The 13,994-nt window shown below is 37.7% G+C and overlaps 1 protein-coding gene across 3 annotated transcripts in view; it reads left to right on the top strand.

The window, feature by feature from the left end:
- PLS1 (plastin 1) overlaps window positions 1-13,994 on the top strand; it is a 133,379-nt gene that overhangs the window by 114,502 nt on the left and 4,883 nt on the right. For all 3 annotated transcript variants that reach the window (XM_033212415.1, XM_033212416.1, XM_033212414.1), the window contains 3 exons: window positions 2,326-2,440; window positions 8,865-8,998; window positions 9,454-9,577. In XM_033212415.1, the coding sequence (XP_033068306.1) occupies window positions 2,326-2,440; window positions 8,865-8,998; window positions 9,454-9,577 (373 nt within the window). The remainder of the gene's footprint in view (window positions 1-2,325; window positions 2,441-8,864; window positions 8,999-9,453; window positions 9,578-13,994) is intronic.

Raw genomic sequence — 13,994 nt, 5'->3', positions numbered from 1 at the left:
TGAAAGAATGTCTCTAATACATAGTCAAGAGAAAAGAATAACAAGGTCTAGTATGATCCCATTTTGTTTATAATTTGAGTGTGTAGATATTTGTATTCGAATTTTAAAAGAAAATCTAGAGAGGTACACAGCAAACTGTATGTAGCCTGGGTAGTAGGAGTAGAGAACAGTAAGGAGACTTTTATTATTATTATTATTATTTTATTTATTTATTTGAGATGGAGTTTTGCTCTTGTTGCCCAGGCTGGAGTGCAATGGCATGATCTCGGCTCACCACAACCTCCGCCTCCCGGGTTCAAGTGATTCTCCTGCCTCAGCCTCCCAAGTAGCTGGGATTACAGGGATGTGCCACCACGCCCAGCTAATTTTGTATTTTTAGTAGAGATGGGGTTTTTCCATGTTGGTCAGGCTGGTGGCGAACTCCTGACCTCAGGTGATCTGCCTGCCTTGGCCTCCCAAAGGGCTGGGATTACAGGCGTGGGCCACCGCGCCCAAGACTTTTAATCTTAGTAACTTAGACATGATTGTATTTTTTTTGAACCATGAACATGTATTTTTCTATAATTAAAGAGTAAGCTTAAAAATAGCAGATTAAGATTTGTTGATACTCATGTAATTATTTCATAAATATCAGGAACACTAGATTCTATCATTGACAGTGGAGAAGAGAATTGACCAAATCTTTTAGCTAAAGATATCTGAAGAATATCTTTATTCAAGAAATACCAGCATAGGGCTTCTGAGCATACAGTATTTTTTCTTGGGAAAAGAACTGTTCCTTTCAGAAAATTCTTTAACATAATCTTAGAGAACCATCAGATGCAAAAGAACAATAGGTGGACATCTAGTTGACACTGGAACCATGTGTCCATAGAATTGTGTCTGCATCATATTCCTAAACCCACCCCCAAGAATTTTTAGGTTCCTGCCTATAGTATAGCCAGCCCAAACCAAAACAGCTAGATTTTCCCTGAAAATTCTCTTCTCTAAAATGTTATAAATATATTTCAAGAACTATTAGTCCTAGAGTTTTTCTATGACCAGTTGGTTCTAGAACTCATCTTGAAGTCTCTGGAAATCATTTAAACTCTCTGGGCTTCAGTTCTATTTGCAAAATAATAATAATACCATACTAGACAGGAATGAGAATGAATTCACTTAAAGTAAAGAAGAAAAATACATGAAACAGATAAGAAGATTCCAGAACCTGTAGAAATACTTTAGTGATTCTTTTTTTAATACAGAATGTTTCATGTGCCTAAAGGTAATCTACTCAGATCTTAATTACCTTCATATCAGACTTTCTCCCTCTAGCACCTAGTACTGGGCCCAGCTGCCTTCACTGCCATGTGGTGTGTGCTCAGAGAATGCAAAGTAATTTAATATGAACCTTAGCGAAACATAACTCATTGGACAAGCTGTTGGAGGAGAAAAGTCATGTAATACATCACAAAGGTAGCAATTAAAAAAATCAGTTGCTATTGCTTTATGTCCTTAGCATACTGCATTAAAAATAGACTAAACAGGCATACATTAACCCTCTCAGGAGAACATATTTTTCTGAGTCCAAAGTAGTTAATATTTTTACTATGAGAATTCCTACTTGTTCATAAGTTCCTTCTTCTTAACCCTCATTCCTGAACACAAACAGCTGCCTACTGAGTAGCTATTGTGATTTTCCTATAATTATTTTTAAGTTAAAAAATAATGTATAAATAATACATGAACTTATTCTTACTGGACAAGTTCCAGAATGTATGTAAGTATATAGAATAAAATAAAACATTCCACCCTTACTCTCTTGTACTCCCCTTTTCCTGACCTCTTTCTTTACCTAATAGAGGTAATTGCTATTAACTGTCCTTAGCATGTATAGGTATATAAACACATTTGACTCTAAATTTTTTTAAATAAATGAGGTCAAATTGTATGAAGTGTTCTGCCATTTGTTTTTTAAAGTTTGATATGTCTTGCAAAGCTTTTCATATCAATACATAGAGATCTACCTCATGTCTAATGGTGGCCAAGGAGTTTATAGTATAGTTTACTCAACAGCTCCCTATTGCCAGGCAGTTAAGTTGTTTCCAAATTTATAAAAACTGTGGCAATGAATGTCCTTGGATATATACCTCTGTAAATATTTATGTAAACATTTTAGACAGATTCTTAGACTGGAAGTTCTGGGTCAAATGATATGTCCTGTCATTCTTTAAGGATTAAATGACTTATGTTCTTAAAGATACAAGTCTGTCTGCAATGTACTTAATACAATTAGGTAGTACCCAACATTTCCTCCTCCTTATCTGCTTTTCCTTCCTGTTTTAGTGATCTCACAGATGCTTTAGTGATCTTTCAGCTCTATGAGATGATCCGAGTGCCAGTCAACTGGAGCCATGTCAACAAACCTCCTTATCCTGCCCTTGGAGGGAACATGAAGAAGGTGAATGAAATAATAGCCATGTATATATTGTTATGGTTCTGATATAAAACAAAGAATTTAGAGTTTCATGAAGTTGAATGAAGTGTGCTCTGTCCCCACAATTCTGATTCAGACCAAAATGTGTTAAGCTTAATAGCCTTTTTACAAGTTTGCTTTAATAAATGCAAAGATGAAGGCAATCCATGTAGTCAGACACTTTATATAACTGTTTTCATCTTTATCAAGTCGTAGTACTTAGTGTTCTTTGAGATGTACTGTAAATGTATTCTTATTTTACAATTGGTATAACTTGCTGAATTTTTATTGGTTATCCACTCATTTATTCAACAGATATTTATCAATTACCTAATACCTGTACAGTGTTATGCAGGATATAACAAAAAGTATAAAGCATGGAGTTGGTCCTCAGGAAAGCCTAAATAAATTAGGGAAATATGTGTGCAAACAACTACAATATGGTACATGGTAAACAAAAGTGAATATTATGATTTCTAGGGAAGAAAGCTGAAGAGCTACTGAAATAGTAATAGCAAAATGGGAACGACACATAAGTGAACAATTCATAGAAAAATAATGATGAATAGTAAACATACGAAAAGCTTTTCACCCAGAATAAAGAAATGCAATTTAAAACAAGAAACTATTGAACTGCATCCAATGTTAGAGGAAGTATTCATTTGTATAATCTTTCTAAAACCAGTTTGGCAATACATATGAATCTTCCAAAAAATTATTTGACCTAATTTCACCTTTTTCCACCTATCCTGATGAAAAAATCAGAAAGACACAAAGTTGTGTGGCAAAATGCTAATCATAGCAGTGTTTATACAGCACAAAGAAAACAACCCAGTTGTTCAATAAAGGGTTAATATAATTGACACACCCATAAGATGAAGTAAAATGTGCCATTAAAAATAGTGTTTGACAGGAACAGAAAACCAAACACTGCGTGTTCTCACTCATAAATGGGTGTTGAACAGTCAGGACACAGGGACACAGGTAGCGGAACATCACACACCCAGGCCTGTCGGGGGTGAGGGGAAAGGGGAGGGAGAGCATTAGGACAAATACCTAATGCATGCGGGGCTTAAAACCTAGATGATGGGGGCCGGACGCAGTGGCTCACACCTGTAATCCCATCATTTTGGGAGGCTGAGGCAGGTGGATCACGAGGTCAGGAGTTCGAGGCCAGCCTGGCCAACATAGTGAAAGCCCGTCTCTACTAAAAATACAAAAAATTAGCTGGGCATAGTGGCAGGCACCTGGAATCCCAGCTACTTGGGAGGCTGAGGCAGGAGAATGGCTTGAACTGGCAGAGGCTGCAGTGAACCGAGATGTGCCATTGCACTCCAGCCTGGGTAACAGAGCGAAACTCCATCTCGAGAAAAAAAAAAAAACCTAGATGACGGGTTGATGGGTGCAGCAAACCACCATGGCATATGTATACCTATGTAACAATCCTGCGTGTTCTGCACGTGTATACTGGTATACTTAAAGTATAATCAAACAAAGAAAAAATAGTGTTTTAGTAATAGTGGTATGGAAATGAGCAGGACACAAAATTATATATATACATAATATGAATCTAATTTGTTTAAAATACATAACGCACACAGAGATGCATTCAAAAGGGACTTTGGGTTTTTCACATCTATAGAATGAAAATGTATTTATAGACACTGTAATTTTTAAAGAAAAAAATTTAAAAAGACCTTTAAAGGGAAATATATCATAATATTAAAAGTAGTTAAATGTTGGTATAATTATAAAGAGTTATATTTTTCAGCATTTCTAGTCATTGGACTGCCTGCATTTTTAATTTCATTTGATTTGCATATAATTCTTTTAATGGGAGTAGAATTCAGAAAATTTTATTGACTAATTTCATGTAAGTTTTTTTCTCCAAAATTCTGAATGCAAAATGTAACAGGAAAACAGAAATTAACCATTCATTATACCTGGAATTTTAATGTGAACTACAAATAAATACATATATCACAAATGAATCATATGCACAATACTTTTCCACAAGTATAGAATGAAACATAAAGCCTGAAGTAAATTCAAGATGTTTAAAAAATGAAGAAGCAGTACTTTCATGACACAGTATCACAGGGAATTACTTTATGGAATTATTTTATGGAATTTGGACAATAATCAATAGATGTCACTTTCCTTCGGTTACAAAGTTCTTAAAGCTGCACCATTAAAATAGGCTTTCTTCATTATTATTATTATTTTTGAGACAGAGTCTTGCTCTGTTGCCCAGGCTGGAATGCAGTGGCGTGATCTCAGCTAACTGCAAGCTCCACCTCCCAGGTTCATGCCATTCTCCTGCCTCAGCCTCCAGTAGCTGGGACTACAGGCGCCCGACACCATGCCGGCTAATTTTTTTGTATTTTTAGTAGAGACGAGGTTTCACCGTGTTAGCCAGGATGGTCTTGATCTCCTGACCTCGTGATCTACCTGCCTCAGCCTCCCAAAGTGCTGGGATTACAGGCATGAGCCACCACGCCCGGCCTTCTTTTTTAAGTATTTATTTTCACTTGAACCCTTGTGTCCCATTATGTAACTCTTCTCATTGTCCAAATGATCTAAGCTTCATTTTTGTCCAAAGCATTTAAAGTACTTGGTAGTTGATATGGTTTGGCTGTGTCCCCACCCAAATCTCATCTTGAATTGTACTCCCATATTTCCATGTGTTGTGGGAGGGACCCAGTGGGAGACAATCTGAATCATGGGGGCAGTTCCCCCATACTGTTCTCATGGTAGTGAATACGAATTAGGAGATCTGATGGTTTTATCAGGGGTCTCTGCTTTTGCATCTTCCTCATTTTCTCTTGCTGCCACCATGTAAATAGAGCCTTTTGCTTCCCACCATGATTCTGAGGCCTTCCCAGCCATGTGGAACTGTAAGTCCAATTAAACCTCTTTTTCTTCCCAGTCTTGGATATGTCTTTTATCAGCAGCGTGAAAACAGAACTAATATAGTAATCATTTCTTCCGTTAACCCTGTGAGACTGCACTCCAAGTTTTTCTTGCTTTCTTTGTGCTCATTCTTACCTTTCATAGGTTCTTCATCTTTTAGCCTGACAACTCAGTATTTCCAAGGCCTGGTTCTTGGCCCAAAGGTCTTAACTTCTATATTTACATCCTCAGGGAGCAGATCTGTTTTTAGGGTTTTAAGTACAGGCTGAGCATCCCTTATCCAAAATACCTGGGACCAGATGTATTTCAGATATTGGAATATTTGCAGTATACTGGTTGAACATCCTTAAGCTGAAAATCTGAAATGCTCCTATGAGCTTTTCTTTTGAGTATTGTGTTGGTGCTCAAAAAGTATTAGAGTTTGGAGTATTTTGGATTTTTGGATTTTCAGATTAGGGATACTCAACCTGTACTACCATACACATGGATTACCTCTAAGAACCTAATTTCTTATTCTTTCTCTAGTTTGGTACCTCTCTAGATCTCTTAGAAGTGTTCTGCCAAATTTGGAACCAACTATTGCCAATAAATAGAATATATGCTTTCCCTTATGTTAGCACCTGTTTCCAGTTTCTCTTTCAATGCTGGCCATATCAATATGTTCTTAGGCCTCTATACTAGCAACCTGAACTCCTTTCTCGCCATCATTTCCCTTAGGAACTTTGGTATAACTGTAAAGCAGATGGCTCTTCATTGAAACACATGTGATTACTGCAGTTTGCTATAAAATTCTCCCACTGAAATGGGTGTCCATGGTAAATATGCTGGCTTTTTACTCTTCTGTACACAGTGTTAAGTAATTCCAGTGTTAATGTTATTTTCCATAAATTAGGAATCTATTCCGTTTTTTAAAATCGACATTCTTATAGCATATATTTCTTTTGAGCAGTCTAAGCCTATAATTTAATATGATTCCAAACAACTTTTTGGAATATTATCTCTGCATTAAAAAACTCTTTAAAAATTTTTTTAGAAATAGGGTTTCACTATGGTGCCCAGGCTAGAGTGCATGCTATTCACAGGCGTGATTATAGCACACTGCAGCCTTGAACTCCTGCCTTTAAGTGATCCTCCTGCCTCAACCTAAGTAGCTGGGACTACTGGCATGCCACCACACCCAGCTTCTCCTTGGATTTTAAAAAAATGAATACATATCAAACATTTTATTTAATTTGTGAAGTGAGCCAGGCAGATGTTATAGCAGGCTCAAAGATCTTCCATTTTTATTTGTAGTAAATTGAACTTTGGAAATTTGGATTCTCTTTTTTAAAGAACAATAACCATATATTTGTACAAATTCTTTCATTAGCTGTCTCACATTTCCTGGAAGTATTTTCTTACTATTGGGAAAAATGTATCTATGTACCTCAGGTTAGACTGTTTTGTAATGGTGCCTTAACTAACTTTTGGAAGAAAATTACGGCTCAAGCCTGTAATCCCAGCACTTAGGGAGGCCGAGACAGGCGGATCACAAGGTCAGGAGATCGAGACCATCCTGGCTAACACGGTGAAACCCCGTCTCTACTAAAAAATACAAAAAAAAAAAAAAAAACTAGCCGGGCAAGGTGGCGGGCGCTACTAAAAAATACAAAAAAAAAAAAACTAGCCGGGCGAGGTGGCGGGCGCCTGTAGTCCCAGCTACTCGGGAGGCTGAGGCAGGAGAATGGCGTAAACCCGGGAGGCGGAGCTTGCAGTGAGCTGAGATCCGGCCACTGCACTTCAGCCTGGGCGACAGAGCGAGACTCTGTCTCAAAAAAAAAAAAAAGAGAGAAAAAAAAAGAAAAATAGTGTTCTCCTTTTAAATGTTTATTCCAAAAAGTACTTAATGTAAGCACTTTTGTTCCTACTGGTGATAAGATTATGAGAGCTTATAATTTCACTGGAGCAAAAAGACTCAGATACATAAGAATTTATAAGTTCTGATGTAAGAAACACAGCACTAGATGATGGAGATAAAAAACCCTATTGACTCCAGGATAGACAAAAAAAGTATTAGAGAAAGGACCCAGCTGGACTTATATCACTGGAAAGAAGTATGTGTGTGTGGTTGGGGAGGGTAAACAATTTATTAGGTGTTTATGTCACAGATTCTTACTTTAGGCAGGGCATTGTGCTGGAAGTGGATAGATTGGTGCATGAAAAAAATTTTGTCCTTTAGAACAAGCTTATACTATAGTTGTTGAAAGGAAACACATAAAAGGCTAAGTATAAGTAGAAGGTGGTGCATAAGCATTACAAAATAAGCATTCTTAGGAGTTCAAGCAAAGGATAGATCATTATTAGCTGGTACAGTTAAGGTTAAGCCTTTATTGAAGAAAGGGACCAAAAGCTGAATTTCAGAGGATGAGTAAGATCTGGGTAAAGAATATTGAAGATGAAGTTAGATTCTTAATAAAACAGTTACTTTCTTCTCTTTTTTAAAAATTTAAATCTGAACAAAACATCATCTATTACTTCTATTAAAGGAAAGCAGGAAACCTTGGTTTTTAGTCACAGATGTACCACTAATAAGCTATTTCGTCTTGGATAGTCAAGAATTTTTTTTTTTTTTTTTTTTTTGAGACAGAGTTTTTGCTCTGTTGCCCAGGCTGGAAGGCAATGGCGCGATCTTGGCTCACTGCAACCACCACCTCCCAGGTTCAAGTGATTCTCCTGCCTCAGCCTCCTGAGTAGCTGGAATTACAGGCACCCACCACCACGCCTGGCTAATTTTTGTATTTTTAGTAGAGATGAGGTTTCTGGCCGGGCGCGGTGGCTCAAGCCTGTAATCCCAGCACTTTGGGAGGCCGAGGCGGGCGGATCACGAGGTCAGGAGATCGAGACCCTCCTGGCTAACACGGTGAAACCCCGTCTCTACTAAAAAATACAAAAAAAAACTAGCCGGGTGAGGTGGCGGGTGCCTGTAGCCCCAGCTACTCGGGAGGCTGAGGCAGGAGAATGGCTTAAACCCGGGAGGCGGAGCTTGCAGTGAGCTGAGATCCGGCCACTGCACTCCAGCCTGGGCGACAGAGCGAGACTCCGTCTCAAAAAAAAAAAAAAAAAAAAAAAAAGAGATGAGGTTTCATGTTGGCCAGGCTGGTCTCGAACTCGTGACCTCAGGTGATCCACTTGCCTCGGCCTCCCAAAGTGCTAGGATTACAGGCATGAGCGACCATGCCCGGCCTGGATAGTCGAGACTTTTAGAATAGGAGGGGATCTTAAAACTTTCCAGCCAGTTTTTCCTTTATTTAGGTTAACCCACTCAGTGCTTTAATATCTTCAACTATAAAATGGAAATAATTATGTCCTTGCTTTCCCTGGGTTATTATTATGAAATTGGTCATATAAATTTAAGATGTCATCATAACTGTTTTTCAGATGGCTGAACTAGGCTGGCGTATTTAGGAGATATGTTTTTAAAAATCTGTTTTATACCCAAACTTTTACTTATTTATAGATTGAAAACTGTAACTATGCAGTGGAACTTGGGAAGAACAAGGCCAAATTCTCCTTGGTTGGCATTGCTGGGCAGGACCTAAATGAAGGGAATTCAACACTTACCCTGGCATTGGTATGGCAGCTGATGAGAAGGTAAAGGCTGATATGTTGGTACCAACACTGCCTGTTTCCTCCAACAAGTAATCTGAACTAAACTTTTAGCTATGTTTGAACAATAATGAACACAGAAGAAATATACAATGTAAAATATTTTAATTTTTAAAGGATTTACTGTTGATTATGGTTTTTTTTAAATTATATTTTATTTAAAAATGGGTCAATATCCAGAAACACTATCACTTTTATTAATGCCTCTTAAAAATGGCTTCATAAGGAATTGCTTTAAGTTTTAAAACTACCATGTAGTAGTTTTTGTTTCTGATTAATGAGGTTTGTAACTTTGGAATGTAACTGGGTGCAAATGCCAGACTAAAATTAGAAATATTTATTAGAACTGAACTATTCCTTAAGTATTTATCTAAGCATTGATATAAATTAAAGCAAATTTTACCCTTTTCAGTCTCAAATATATATCTTTTCTGTTGCAGGTACACATTGAATGTGTTATCAGATCTTGGAGAGGGTGAAAAAGTAAATGATGAAATTATTATTAAATGGGTCAATCAGACTCTTAAAAGTGCAAACAAAAAGACTTCTATTTCCAGCTTCAAGGTAAGCAAGAGTCTTAAATTTTTTTTTTTCATTGGTATAGGAAGGAATTTTTTTCTGTTTTGAGACGGAGTCTTGCTCTGTCACCCAGGCTGGAGTGCAGTGGCACGATCTCAGCTCACTGCAAGCTCTGCCTCCCGGGTCACATCATTCTGCCTCAGCCTCCCAAGTAGCTGGGACTACAGGCGCCCGCCATCACGCCCGGTTAATTTTTTTGTGTGTGTTTTTAGTAGAGACAGGGTTTCACCGTGTTAGCCAGGATGGTCTCGATCTCCTGACCTTCTGATCTGCCCACCTCGGCTTCCCAAAGTGCTGGGATTACAGGCGTGAGCCACCGCGCCTGGCCAGAAACGAATTTTTATTGGAAATTACATTGGTTTGGCTTAGAATTATATTAATGTTGTATGTCAGAAACATGATTTATGAGTTTAGGCATACTAATTATTTGGCATGTGTAAACTTGAAATATTCAGTTTGAATTACTAAATTTTTGATTGGTTGTCCAGTTAAGTATAAATGCAGGTTAATATTATCTGACTCTGGTAATCTAATCTTAAAAAATAGAATAGAGCCAAAAAAAATCCAGTTATCAAATGAAAAAGATAAGAAGCCATTGTTTATATAGGACCTATAATGTTTTGTGCTCCCTAGCAGCAGTCTCAGAATTGTATTGACATCATTTCCAAGGCATAACAGAGCCAGCCAAACCGATTCAAGTGGGAATTGAGAAAACTGGTAGGAAAAAAAATCTTGTCATCTGGCTTCATAATGGCACTTAACACTCACTTCCGAGCATTTGTGGATGATTCATAAAGCACTCAAAATGTAATCTGTACATACGTACCTACTAATTTTCATGCATTTCCATTGTGTTTTGCTTTTGCATGCAAGCTGATGTTAGCTACAAACAAGCATGTCTGCTTGTACATGTTCATTCAGTGAGCCTTGTGTTTGTGATTTTATTATGTATGAAAAACTGCAATCAATTTGTTTTTTTACTGAAATAAAGTACAAAGAGATGAAACACTTAGCTATCCTAAGAGATATCTACCCATTTTTATTTCTCTCTTTGCCTTTGCTCTATATGCTTAACTTAACAACATTACAAAGTGAAAGAAATGTCAGAAATTTATCAATTCAATCTTCTCATGTTTCCCAAAAACTGAGGCCCAAGGCAGTTTTAACAGGACAGCTGGATACTGGCAGAGATGTTGCCTGAGTCCTAGTTCAATAGCTTTTTTTTTTTTTCTTTTTCCTTTTTTATCTTGGAAGAAACTAATGACACTGAGTTTTTGTTACTTCTTATTTTTTTTTTTTGAAGTAATTTTGAATCCATGATTTGTCTCTCTGTGTTTTAGACATAGAACACAAAAATATAAAATAGCAATGGGCATTGTATCATAAAATTCTCTAATTGGCAGTTATTCTTTAAAATTGTTATGTTGAAATTATATGCATTTGCACATTAATTTATAGAAAATATTAAGCATGTATATAGCTAATACAATAGAATATATTTAGGAGCAAATTAATATTTATTGAGCTCCTATTAAGTAACTTTTCTAAGTAAAGAAAAGGGTATAAAGTATAGGAAATTAATTTGGCCCTCAGAGTGTTCACCATTTATTTTAAAGACAAAGATTGTATAACTGAGAGGGTAACAATACTATACAGTAAATGACAAAATTCAAGTAATACAACTAATATTGTGGATGAAAAGTGTGATCATTTCCAATTGAATGGTCAGTGAAGAGCCGATAAAGACTGCTGGATTTGAACATCATAGATGGCGGGAGGATTTGAATTGGTGGAGAGAAAGGGGGATAACAAACTTAGAAGGGTCCGTCTTGAATAAAGGCATGTCTCAGAAAGTTAGGAGAAATAGGATGGTTCCTAAGGGATGCTGTGCAAGACATAAATTGGGTCAAGATTGTGGAGGATTTTGGCCTAAATAAAGGATATTGAGTAAAGGGGGTAATAAGAAAGGCAATTATTTTAGGAATACTAATCTGAATGTGGTGAACAGGGGAGGGAGAATAGTGTAACTGCAAGGACAGTGCAGAAGAATCCAAGGCAGTACTCAAGGTGTGAAGTAATAAGGGGGTTGGGGCTGGGAATGGAAATGGTAAGATTAGAAAGCTATAAGTTATTGCAAAAGAAGAACTAGGATTTGGCTTCCTGATTTGGGGAAGAAGAGGGGAGGGAAGAGCCAAAACTCTTGATGTTTTGGGTACGGGGTAACTGGAAAACAGATAACACTAATAGAAATGGGGATGTCATGAGGTACAGCTGCTTCCTGGAAAAGGTGATGAATTCAGTTTTAGGCTTGAATTTGAGGTAATTTTAGGAAAATGGGGGTGGTGAAAGGAGATATTAAAACTGGAAAGACAGACTTGGTGATCAGTTGAATAAAAGAGTTGAGAAATGGGAGTGCATAAACCTTTTAAGGGAGAGCAACCATAGAGAACAGCCGACTTGAGAGTTTGGCTCTACTTAGAACTGAGGTGGCAGAAACATCGCAAAAGTGCTTGGCATTTTGCATATGCTTAATGATAAAATCTTTAAAGAGAGTGCAAATAGTGAAGAAATGAGGCAGTGAATACTAAAACATAGTTGAGGTGAGGGAGGCTTTTTTCCAACTACAGAAGGCATTATGTTTGAAGGCTATATTAAGTGGTTACTAGCAGAAAAAACATTTTAATTATAATCAAGGTAGCACTATAACTAGGAATTTCAGAAAAGACAAATTTACCCTTTTTAGCCACAAAATAAATTTTCCTTGCTAAGAAGATAGAGAAGGTGATATATCAGCAAATAATAATCATAATTACCACTTATTGAGTCCTTTATGTCACTGTGTTAAGCACTTTACACATTGTTTCTTTTAATTAAACACTGAGCAAAAAGTGAGCATTAGAGAAGTTAAGCAACTGTCTACTGTCATACAACTTTTAAGCAGAACAGCTGGGTTTCATATCCAGGTCTGTCTACGCACAAGTGGAAAGCCAAGCTTTGGAGTTTTATGGTCCTGGGTTGACTCTTGGCTGAGCTACTGATTAGCTGTGTAACATACTGCTCATTTATTACGTAAATATTCAAAGCTTGCCCTGTGTCAGCTGCCTTGCTAGTAGCTGTGGCTACATAGTGCCCTCAAAGAGCTCACTATTCAGGGAAGGTGGCAAATAAGAAAACAAGAATCACAGTATGGGGTGTCAGCAATACTATATAAATTAGCTTAGTGGGGAGTGTGGGACCACATGAGAAGGGCATCTGTTTTACAGAAACCTTAGCAGTTTATACTAACAGCAGGGCTACATCTACTGATGAATACACTACTGGCTCAGCATTTAGTATCTGTGTGACCATGGGCAAGTTATTAATTTCTCTATTCTTCAGTTTCCCCATATCTAAAATGGGGAAATTAATAATCCCTATCTACTAAGATTGTTGTTAAACTACATAACAAAATGTAAAGAGCTTAACAGTACCTAGCATATTTTAAGGGCACATAAATACCACACTGTTGGCATTGCTAATATATAAAGGGCATCATATGTGGCGGGGCAGGGGAGTCTGGTGGCCACATCACTGTTCTTCTACATTTATTTATTTATTTATTTAATTTTTTTGAGATGGAGTCTTGCTCTGTTGCCCAGGCTGGAGTGCAGTGGCGCAATCTCAGCTCACTTCAACCTCCGCCTCCCAGGGTCAGCCTCCTGAGTAGCTGGGACTACAGGCACCTGCCACCACGCCCAACTAATTTTTTGTATTTTTAGTAGAGATGGGGTTTCACTGTGTTAGCCAGAATGGTCTCAATCTCCTTACCTCATGATCTGCCTGCCTTGGCCTCCCCCAAAGTGTTGGGATTACAGGTGTGAACCACCATGCCCGGCCTTTCCACTTTTATTTTTTAAAATGACAGAGGGGCCGGGCACGGTGGCTCAAGCCTGTAATCCCAGTACTTTGGGAGGCCGAGACGGGTGGATCACGAGGTCAGGAGATCGAGACCATCCTGGCTAACACGGTGAAACCCTGTCTCTACTAAAAAATACAAAAAACTAGCCGGGCGAGGTGGCGGGCGCCTGTAGTCCCAGCTACTCCGGAGGCTGAGGCCGGAGAATGGCGTGAACCCGGGAGGCGGAGCTTGCAGTGAGCTGAGATCCGGCCACTGCACTCCAGCCTGGACGACAGAGCAAGACTCCGTCTCAAAAAAAATAAATAAATAAAATGACAGAAACAGCAGTGGAATGAAATGTTCTAATATGTATCAAATAAAAGGAAAAATCATTATCTTGAAAATCAAGCTCTAGAAAATTATAGATTAAGATAATGAAATTCTTTTTGCTGAGGCCACTTCTTTATGATTAAGGAAATAAAAGGAAAAATAATGGAAATGTATTTATATACTAACCTAAGGGTT

The sequence above is a fragment of the Trachypithecus francoisi genome, unplaced genomic scaffold (assembly GCF_009764315.1).
Source record: "Trachypithecus francoisi isolate TF-2019V2 unplaced genomic scaffold, Tfra_2.0 Lachesis_group0, whole genome shotgun sequence".
Lineage (NCBI taxonomy): Eukaryota > Metazoa > Chordata > Mammalia > Primates > Cercopithecidae > Trachypithecus > Trachypithecus francoisi.
Note: the sequence above shows the minus strand (reverse complement) of the source record. Positions and strands in the feature narration are given on the sequence as shown.